This window comes from Oncorhynchus tshawytscha, linkage group LG03, assembly GCF_018296145.1.
Source record: "Oncorhynchus tshawytscha isolate Ot180627B linkage group LG03, Otsh_v2.0, whole genome shotgun sequence".
Lineage (NCBI taxonomy): Eukaryota > Metazoa > Chordata > Actinopteri > Salmoniformes > Salmonidae > Oncorhynchus > Oncorhynchus tshawytscha.
This window is the reverse complement of record NC_056431.1, coordinates 22,432,208-22,443,396: the sequence shown is the minus strand read 5'-3', so window position 1 is coordinate 22,443,396 and position 11,189 is coordinate 22,432,208. Positions and strand designations below refer to the sequence as shown.

Here is an 11,189-nt window from a genome sequence, read left to right as displayed (position 1 = left end):
GTGAATGTCGATCATTGGGAGGAGTTTATTTACAGGAAAATACTGTATGTCAGTGTATTATATGACATTCATTTTGATATAATGTTACCTACTGGTATAAATCTTAACTGCCTACTGGTATAATCTTAATTGATTTTGAGATCATCTTGGCCGCCAGGCATTCTGATCATCTTCAGCTGTTACAAATATTCCCAGAATATTGTATTTACTAAACAGTTTTTAAGTTGAAGAATCTGCGCTGTAAAATTACCAGCACCAGAGTTGCCAGACGAATACTGTAATTTTGCTCCACAGCAGAGATTTTCCTTACTGTGAAACCTATTACTGTATTCCTACTGTAAATTTGGGCACATGATTCCATGGCAGAATCTATTGGATGAGTCATGGTTGAAAGAGGGAATAAGCCCACTGAATCTGAAGCCGTATCTTAGAGCAATAACAATGAGGAAGATATGTTGATCTCTGCATTCGGGACTAAGAACAGGAGAAAGTCCTTTAGAGAAACGAGTTGACCTTTTGAACCCTGTTTTGTATGTGCTGACACTCGGTGAGTAAGACACGTTGAATTTAATAAAATACTGTTATTCTTTTGCCGAGTATGCAGACTCCCTTAGGGAGTTGTTGATTTTCCACATTAGTGAAATGTATGTCTGTTTCCTCAGCTTGTTATGGAGGAATTAGGAGCTCCTGGCTTGCTGCTCGATCAGTCCCTCAGCACAGCTCCCACTTGTGAGTACATCAAATACAGCCCTGCTCCACAACTGCTAAGGTAGAAGGACTTTGTACTGTTGAGGAATGGTAGAAATCATATTATAGTTATCCTCCAAAGCTAAATGACTGTCTGTTATTCCAAAATGATAGGAATATGTCACGTAGGAAGACTCCATTGCCGACTGTACATGCTGATACTGCTTCTTTCCAGAACGCAATTTGCATGTACATTGAACGTGGTTGTTTTCCTCTCCTTCCATGATTTACTGTGTTTGCTGCAGCAAATTTTAATTGTTTATGCTTCACATTAGGGCAATAAATTAGCGTACGAAACAAGGCAACAGGAATGGATGTGTAAAATCAGCATTTTTGTTGTGATTAAATTACTTACTGGTGTGTATGTCTCGTCTTTATCACACAGTGGCTCCACCCAGCCCTCCTGACCCAGACGAGCCAGTGCTGCTCATCGTGTGTGTAACCCTTGCTGTGGTTTTGGTGGTGGTTTTTCTGGGGATCTACCATGGCTTCCAACGCCACAGGTAGTATAAACCCTAGAGGGTGTCTCACACACAGGACAGTCAATGGACCTATTAAAATACCCTTCAAATGTATTCGTATTTCTCTCCATGAGGAAATCACTGATCTGACACATTAATTGAAGCATGTTTTCACGTATCCACTCTTGTACTGATCAGTGATTACCACAGGGAAGAAAGAAAGCATCCGTTTTAGAGGTATTCACTCACTGCACAGATATAACCTACATGGTTGTAAGTCTCCTCTTCGTTTCCATCGGTGCTAAGAAAAACACCACTGACACCACCAGAAGATATGGGTCCATTTAAAAAAAAAAATGTTTTCACCTTTATTTAACTAGGCAAGTCAGTTAAGAACAAATTCTTATTTTCAATGACGGCCTAGGAACAGTGGGTTAACTGCCTGTTCAGGGGCAGAATGACGGATTTGTACCTTGTCAGCTCGGGGATTTGAACTTGCAACCTTTCGGTTACTAGTCCAATGCTCCATGAGGATGAGGCCCGAAGTAAGACTTAAATCCTTCTCATTTTGAACACCTATCTGTTATTTTCTATTTCAATTCCATTTTTAACGCATGTCTCTCTTTGCAAGGACTGGCTGGAACATAGGCGTGTTTGTCTGCACAGGATGTGCATCTGCATGCAAATGTATTGGCTGAAGCCCAGTAGCAACATAGGTTGTATTCCAAATGGCATCATATTCCCTATTTTGTGAGAGAAACTTGACCAGAGCCCTATGGGTCCTGGTCAAAATGAGTGTACTATAAAGGCAATAGGGTGCCATTTGGAACACAACCATAATTTCAACAATGTCTGGAGTTGACTATCACATCAGTCTGTCTGCAATAAACATTTTGAGCAGCAAAATCAGACAGGAGTTTTTATGTATTGTGACTCCACTAGGGGGAGCCAAACATGCAAGAGAGACTTCAGGGGCCTCATCGATTAGAACCATTTCCTTTGCCTCTAAGGTCTTTTCCATTAGATAGGATTTTACGACACTGCTTGTTCAATACCACAAAATTAAAACAATAGACGTGAGCCATCGGCAAAGAAAACTGGCTGCAATTCAATAAATATACTGAACACAGATAAAACTGGTGAATAGCAACAAGGAAACCCACAGTCATGTTTAGCTCGTCTAAAAATGATCACAGTCAGATATTGATTTAAACCACAACAGAGAAAACAGAAACCCCAGAGAATGCATGCAAGGCCTATTTGCTCGCTACAGAAAACGTCAACATCCTACAACTGCCACTTGTTCTTGTGTTGATGCACAGAGGGTTATTTTTATAAGGCCAGACATACTGTAGCAGAAGAGCATCCACTGAAATACGAACATGAATGGTCAACAAATCAAATATAAATCAGATCAACAAACAAAAAATAGGCTTGTGTTTTCAATCGTTGCTTTCCTGCTGTGTTTTTGTTTATTTGTAAAAAAACAAACATTTATTTATCAAATAAAAAAAATTGCGAACCATTTGTGACCATACTGTACCACCAGCATAGAAATAGAGTTCTGGTTGAGTTTTCTTTCTTCTGGTCATCAGGTCTTATCTTAAAGTGGCCATCAGCAATCGAAACAATTATAAAGCGTCCTCCCCACCCCTGTTCCGGCAAAAAGCTGAGGGACGGGGCTGGAGAAATGTAACCACTCTCATGGTCAGAGACAGAGCAATGGATGCAAGACTGATCATCCACGACGTAAAATGATCGTTATAACCAAGTTTTGATGCTATATGCAGTGTTTGTTTACATTGACTTTGTTTGCAAACGTTGGAGTTAAACAAACGTATATTTGTCGGCTCTGATGGTACGAGAGTTGAACTAAGCTCACAAGGTATTTATATTCTTCAACCATCAACTTACAGTATCATTAACTTATACATCCAAAAATGGATGAAGCAACTGCAGATTGCCCTTTTAAAGAAATAGATTTACATGTGTTCTATTTATGTATTACCGTTGTGCATTTATTTATTACCAGGGAGGGGTTGGGCACAGGCCTATCAGCTGTTATGAGGCCATAAGAAAAAACACATCTTAAACGATAAGCAGCTGAGCTAATGTGTGACCTCCCCCATCCATTGTCCTGCTACTGTAACATCCTGTTGGCTCAGAAGTGCTTTACCCGTATAAATAAAACATGTGTTCCTATGGCTCTACCACAGTAAGTCCTTGAGAGGCATGAAAAGGAATTCAACCATTGTTCAACCATCTTGTCTTAGAGTTGACGGTAAATGCGCCTTCATTTGTCAAGGGCCTCGAAACAGCAGAATGACAATTGTGAAAATGACAATGTCAAGAATTGAGACATAACATATATTCAGACTCATACTTAAATATCTTAGAATATATCTTAGAATTGTTGCTGCTGAGGATAACACATTAACCTGAGGTCTCTTGAGGGTGACAGAGTCATCACAGCTGCAATCTTTTCATATCGCAGGAGGGTCACAGAGACAGACACAAGAGTCACATTGTATACCCAGGTCTGGCGAGAGAACACCACGTGGCATTCGATGCGTGAATCAGCCACTGTTGACAGTTGACCGCGGTGCATTGCCGAGCACGAGACGCCAGCCAGTCAGACCGTACCGGTTTGATAAACAGCTCTTGACTTGCTCGGGCCGCACACGAACCACGCTGAGGTTTCCGGGTAATTATGGGGAGAGACTAAGAACAAACCATTCTAATTATCACATGGCTTCATCTATCAGCTCGCCCGACACACACACGCACTGTAAGCACAAATGTCAGGGAGGCGCTCGTCATGACAGTCCCTGATTAAACACCCTCCGAGATGGCAGCTTTTCATCTGACACGGTGTGTGTCTACCATCATTACCATGGGGGCCCAGCGTTCCCCTGATACCCCAACCCCCCCAATCTTACCTTTATCAGTACCACCAGGGTGCTCTAAATGCCCTGCTAGATAGAGGACCTCTGTCACTGCTGTGAAATGCTGTGTCATTATGTCAAAAGTATGACACATGTATTAAACCTGGCTTTTCACTATACAATCTATACAATTAGTGTTAGATTGGAGCCTCGATCGGTGGCACACACATAAACATAGCCTGTATTCCAAATGGCACAATTTTCCCTATGTAGTGCACTACTTTTAACCAGGGGCCATAACCCTCTTGTCAAAAGTAGTGCACTAACTACAGAGCTGTGAAAAAGTATTTTGATTTTCTCAATTTTCACATATTTTGATACTGAATGTTATTAGATCTTCAACCAAAACCTAATGTTAGATAAGGGGCTCCTTCTATATATGAAGGCAAGTCGTCCAGGTCCCGAGGCAGCAAAGCATCCCCAAACCATCACACTACCACAACAATGCTTGACCGTTGGCATGAGGTTCTTACTGTGGAATGCAGTGTTTTTTTGCTAGACATAATGGGAACCCTTCTCATCCAAAAGGTTTACTTAAGTTTGCCAAGATGCACCTGGAAGCAGCTGGGCGATCATCAAGACTATTGGAAGAATGTTCTATGGACAGATGAGTCAAAAGCTTTTTTTGGATGACATGGGTCCCTCATACCAACGGTCAAGCATGGCGGTGGTAGTGTGATGGTTTGGGGATGCTTTGCTGCCTCGGGACCTGGAGGACTTGCCTTTTTTCACGGCACTGTGTATGTACTGCAGGGAATAGGGTGCTATTTGGGACTTATACTTAGTATAGTTGGGATGTAAACAAATAGTTCCTCACTGCCGATGGAGTATGAATCCCTCTTATCTTGGCTCTATGTTAATCTGTGTAATATGAGACTTGCTTTTCAACAGTGTATGCGTGTGCCTGTTCGTGTGTTTGTGCATGTGTGTGTTGTATGTGAAAGACAGACCGGACACACAGCACATGTTCATCAGAGGTTCCTTACTAAGAAGGAAATGTATTTATTGAATATTTATGAATTTATTTATGAAGTTATTCTAAGCAGCAGATCAACAGAGTTAGTGATACTCAATAGCAGAGATCGACTGGTTTGGCCATATTGCTCTGGCAAATGCCATATGGGCTCGTCCATCTTTAGCCCAGCGGGCCCATCTAATTGTTTTTGATTTTTTGGGACGTTATTTGGCTAATAATGGGGCCATCAAGGAAATGAATTGGCCTTATCATTTTTTGTTGTTGTTGACATGGTTGGCTTGGTTCCGTGGAAAATGGTGAACAAGCATGTTGCAGTAGATGTACCAAGAAATGAAGTGTTGAAACAGTTTCCTTTTGAATGAACTTTGACCCACTTCTTTGTCCATCGTACCTCAAATCTGACGCAAGTATAACCATTCAAGGCACATATAGACAATTGTATGGTTGCTTTGCTCTATAAATGGGAACTAACGTCTTGCCAGTTGTAACTGCAACTAAAGTTTCTCATGAACAGTTTGTTTTTGGTTTATAGTAACGGTCTAGTTACTAGGGATGATGCATTGTAATTGACCGTATCCACTCACTATTCAGTCATTAATTCCATCATACAGTTTGAGTCTACACATGAACTCCTTGCTCGAGCACCAAGCAGAAATGTCCTTTTATTCCACACTGCAGAATTTCCCCCAAATTAGACTCAACTACCTCACATGTTCAGTTGGCATTGTACTCAACATCGTACTCAAATAGCACATCGTTTTAGCCATTTTTTTGTAAAAGGATGTTTGAATTTTTATGCTGAAGAGTCAAAAAAGTCTGTAAAAACTTAGCAAAAACGACAGCGTAATAAACTCAATGGCGAGTTGTGATTTCACATGGTTTGTGTGAGTTATTGTGTGAAAACAATCAGATAGGCTATGTTGACATGAACTAGAGGGGACAGTAAATCAGAGAGTTTGATATTTCCCAAATGTAATTAACATTCTCCACATGCTGAGTGATCCATGTAAAAGGTTGGGCGAGAGGATTGTATTTTTTAGGTTATTAGTGTATTTAACAATAGATGGTATTCAGCTATTTATCCATAACCCTAATACTAAACCCAATTTGAAACCTTACTGTGACTACACACCTAACACATAATCCATAACCTGAGCCTCATCTGCCAGGCCTCACATCCTAACTCTAACCCTAAACATAAACCCGAACTGTAATCTGAGTAAGCTGTTGCATATCAACAGAGTTGCAGTTGAGTTTTTTGATAGTTTGAGTATTTACAGAAAGATCATCTGTTGTGGAGAGTCCCCCCCCCCCACCCCCAAAAAAAGGAACAGGTCCATTTTCTTTCCTGTTTAGCACGAACTGAGGTATGTGACATCAAGTACGTTAAATAGAGACTTTACCATTAACCGCACAGTTTATTTGGAGCCAAGCTTACTCACCATTTGACCAGGAGACGTGCCTGTGTGTGTGTTTGTGTGTGTGTGTGTTTGCTGACTGAGGTATGTACAGTGGAACTCTTTTGATATCACGCTTCTTGTGCTATTATCAGGAGCTTTTATGTAAATGTTGGCAAAGTAGACAGACAATGCTTTTATATGACAAAATACCTGCAAGCCTTTTGAAATGTATTAGATCTAAGGTAAATATGAAATACCATGTAACTGGAATATAAATAAATACATTTCAGTAATGAGATGGTATAGGTATGTTCTGTGTTTGTACTACACTCTGTCTAAATTGGCACGGTTACTGAGTTTTTTTTGTCCTTTGGGAATGAGTGTGTGATGTTCCAGTCTGATGGCTGCTATCCAAATGGGCGTCTCTGTCTCGCCAATCACTCTCCGTAAAATGTTGTCATTTGAGCAACATCTCTATTGCTGTACAGTAGTACTCCTGTAATGATGGGCTGTGTTTAAAGTGTTGGGTTCTGTCAAGGTGAGCATTGTTTATCATCACTGATCAGGTGAAACTCTCTCTGTTCCAACCCTGTGCTAACACACCTTATTCAACTAATCAAGGTCTTGATGAGTAGCTGATTTGTTAAATAAGGAAAAAAGCTTGTGGACACAGTAGTTCTCCCCCAAACCAGGGTTGGTGACCACTGCACAAGCGCGCTCGACCAAATCTCGCTCTGTACACTACACCGAGTGCCGTGTTACTTTTCTTATCCTATCTTATGAAAGAAATCAGCTGTCAAATGAACGAGAAACCTCGTGGAACCTCAAACAATTACATTTACAGCCACATGTCCCGTGCGTGGTGGTTTCTCAAGAAAAGCCGGCTACCTCTTTCCTTCTAGGTGTATGTTGTCAATTATTGTAATTTAGAGACCATATACCCTTCTGGAGAACTTGGGCTTCTATAAACAATTGAAGTTCACATGACCCAGTTTTTAATAACTATACCCTTTCCTCCAAGGGTGCGTTTTAGCACAAATTGATTACAAAAATAGTAAGTGTTGAATCAGTGTTGGGAAAGATAATGAGAAGTAGATGACCGTGTTGATGGTCTGTTAATCAGTATTGCCCAAGGTCGGTTAGAAAAATAGGATCCAGTTCTCACAAGTAATTGTTTCCCTTGGTTACATTCTTCCCCATGTAATCGACATTGACATAATATTACCAAATTGACATGCACTTGTCATCAAATTGTTGAACTGGAGTGAGCAGGAAAGAATGGAAAAGCAGAAAATATATTTACCTTCTTCTGAATTCATATTCTGTTCACAATTTTAACATTGCCAGAGGTCAACCTTGATAACACTGCTAGCCCCAAAATATGTGACCATCATTTCAACAGATACTTTGTGGAAGTGTCATTGGGAACCAAATAACCCCTTACTCTGTAGAAATTCTTCTACCATCCTCATGGCTTACCAGCCACTGAACACTTGTGTCATGATGGGAGTATTATGTTGTTAGTTTGCTCCACCATGAATAGAAGGAAGCTTAGGGGTTCATGCGTGCGCTGGGTATTAACACTGGGATTAGCCGAGAGGCATCTGGGATACTCAAGACTGTGAAGCACAAACAGACCGCTCCCTTTATTGTTGTGATGGGTACCTCGTTTGCCACAATTAATGGCTTCACTCCAATGCACTGTGCCTACGGAGACGAGGTCTTGCTAGTTTGGAAAGGGGGCAGAGTTGGCTAACAAGTCACCTGCTTGAGGAACATAATGACATTGACGTTTGCTCTGTATACCCCCATTTGTCTTCTGTAGACAGTCCAACCATTTATTTTTTATTTAACTTGTATTTAACTAGGCAAGCCAGTTAAAGGCCAGTTACTAGGCAAGCCAGCCAACAAATTCTTATTTACAATGACGGCCTACACCGGCCAAACCCGGGCGACTCTGGGCCAATTGTGCGCTGCCCTATGGGACTCCCCATCAAGGCTGGCTGTGATACAGCCTGGATTCGAACCAGGGTGTCTGTAGTGATGCCTCAAGCACTGAGATGCAGTGCATTAGACCGCTGACTTGCCAAAGACAACCACAGACTCAAAGAAACTCTTGTTACACATGGCTTTGTTAACCAATTGCATCACACCCATTGTATCCATCCTTCCTGTGAATTTCTGTAAACAAACTAGTGACAGTGACTCAGTTTCTCTTGAATTGCTTCACACCCTTATTGACTAACTATGCATATCCTGAATTGACCCCAAATTGAGTACCTGCATTAGCTAACGCAAACATCAGCTCATTGTCTGTTTCCTTCCTCTTTTGCAGAATGCTGTCTGGGAATGAATCCGGGGATAGACACAGCCACAGCAGCCTGGTGCTGGCGGTCTACATCATCACCTTCCTGATTGGACTCCCTGCCAATGGTGTGGCCTTCTACACCTTTGGAAAGAAGGTGAGGCAGAAAGCCACGCCCATCGACATCCTGCTCCTCAACCTGACCGTCTCGGACCTCCTCTTTCTGCTCTTCCTGCCCTTCAAGATGAAAGAGGCGGCGGACGACAATGTATGGAACATGCCCGTCTTCCTGTGTCCATTGACCAGCTTAGTCTTCTACGCCACCATCTACAACAGCACCTTCTTTCTGACTGCCATCAGCGTTGAACGCTACTTGGGGGTGGCCTTTCCCATCAAGTACAAACTCATAAGACGGTCTTTGTACACCACGGTGGCTAGCATCGCCTTCTGGGTGATCTCCATGGCGCACGTCAGTATCGTCTACATCATTCAAAATTTAGTCGATTCCAATGCCACCCAGGAAGGGAACATGTGTTACTCGAATTTCACCCAGATGCAGCTGCGGGTCCTGATACCTGTCCGCCTGGAGCTCTTCCTGGTTCTATTCTGTGTACCTTTCTTCATCTGCTGCTTCTGCTACATCAACTTCATCCGAATCCTCTCTCAGCTGCCCAGCATCAACCCCAAGAAACGTCTGCGGGCCATCGGTCTGTCGCTGGCCACCCTGCTGGTGTTCATTGTCTGCTTCGCGCCCTACAACCTGTCACACTTAGTGGGCTTTGTTAACTGGGAGAGTCCCAATTGGCGGATGGCCGCACTCTTGTCCAGTACCATCAACGCCAGCCTGGACCCCATCATCTTCTACTTCTCCTCGTCGGCCCTCAGGTGTACCTTCCACCTCTTCCTGAAGAACCTGTTGGAGAGGGTGCAGGGGTTGTACTTCTGGAGTAAGGCTCTCTACTGCCCTGTGTTGTTCTGCACCAGAACTCAGAAGGACAGCACACCAAGCTCCAATGACAACATGTGTCAAACTCATTCCACAGAGGGCCAAGGTTCTGCAGGTTTACGGTGTACTTGATTGATGAATTAAGGTCACTAATTGGTAAAGAACTCCCCTCACCCGGTTGTCTAGGCCTTAAACAAAAACTTTCCGATTCTAGCTCCTCCATGGAATGAGTTTAACACCCCTGTTATAGTGTGTAGTCAAGCCATATGCTTCACTTGCTACTTGCTTGCTACATAAGTTAGCTAAATATCAGCCTGTGCAATGTGTTTATTGTACTTAGGTTCTTATGAAAAAGACTGAGGACTATGCTATCTGTCTTTATAAGTAGCCTATACATGAATCAGTTGTGGTCAAATGACTGTTATTCATATTCCATTCACCCAGCTCAATGTAACATCGATAGGTTTAGGTTACTACATGATACTGAAATTGTACCTATACCCATCATGAGGTTGCTACAACCTAGCCTATGAAGGAAAGTTTACAACCTAGGTGCATAGGTTGAGAGAATTGTCACACATTCATTGCCGCCTTGCACACTCTTGCCTGCATCTAGCTGACCTATGTAGGGTGTAATCATTGGTCCAACAGTTGCAAATTAGTGTCTATTGGACAAATTCAGGTATGTTTATCCCCTTTTCATCCCATTTGCTTCCGTTTAAGAAACATTTTTCAACAGAATCAGCAGAATGAATACACCCCTGATTACACACAAACAGTTCACTTTCATAGCAGCCATATAAAGAAAGCCTGATCATTTTGATCGGTGTACATATAATTCCTTCTCGCAACTATCTATGCTCTCTCCTCTTCTCACCTTTTCCCTTCGCTTGTGGACTTCAGTGCACAACACATCAGCTGTCTGTGACCAGGCTAAAAACCCTTTCCAAACCAAACCTTCATATCATGACTGCTAACCGCTACACACAGCCTACACATTGTCAACATAGCTACTAGAACTAACGCGTTAGTAAACCCGCTACAATCATGCAGTACAGTGTACTGTCAGAAAGCAGTTTAACAGTTACAACGCGGGCAGTGGCAATAAATTAATAAAACCAAAAGCTTACCTTGACTTGGAAGGATGTGTAGTGTGCATTTGTATGTGGGTATTTATGATCATTTGAAGGTTTTATATTATTTCTGTTCCCCTTTATTTTCTATGACTTTTTTTGTAGTGATGACATTCAAATCTCTTTTTGCATCATACTTCTGGATTTTAATTGATGCCCCTTCTGAAAATGTTTCACTTAATGGGATACGCAAACTTGCGTAATACACTCTGATTGTCCCAATCCGTGTCTAATGTAGCTGTTGGTTTTTGTGATTTCTTAATACCACTGAAGGGT

General features: G+C 42.0%; 1 protein-coding gene across 2 annotated transcripts; it reads left to right on the top strand.

Moving 5' to 3' along the window:
- Positions 1-117: 117 nt before the first annotated feature.
- Positions 118-10,458, top strand: LOC112246066 (free fatty acid receptor 2-like). 2 transcript variants are annotated; one of them, XM_024414332.2, is made up of 4 exons: positions 118-547; positions 663-729; positions 1,133-1,250; positions 8,865-10,458. In XM_024414332.2, exons 2-4 carry the CDS (start codon positions 669-671, stop codon positions 9,910-9,912), a joined length of 1,227 nt encoding a protein of 408 aa, XP_024270100.1. In that variant the 5' UTR covers positions 118-547; positions 663-668; the 3' UTR covers positions 9,913-10,458. The 2 variants fall into 2 exon arrangements, with proteins under 2 accessions (XP_024270100.1, XP_024270101.1); XM_024414333.2 differs by lacking the exons at positions 118-547; positions 663-729; positions 1,133-1,250 and adding an exon at positions 2,898-3,093.
- The last annotated feature ends 731 nt before the right edge of the window (positions 10,459-11,189 follow it).

Bases quoted from the DNA above. Each gene is read 5' to 3' on its own strand.
- LOC112246066 (XM_024414332.2), top strand. From the start codon at position 669: ATGGAGGAATTAGGAGCTCCTGGCTTGCTGCTCGATCAGTCCCTCAGC. The intron at 730-1,132 runs GTGAGTACATCA...TTTATCACACAG, and splicing joins CCTCAGCACAGCTCCCACTT to TGGCTCCACCCAGCCCTCCT. The intron at 1,251-8,864 runs GTAGTATAAACC...CCTCTTTTGCAG, and splicing joins CATGGCTTCCAACGCCACAG to AATGCTGTCTGGGAATGAAT.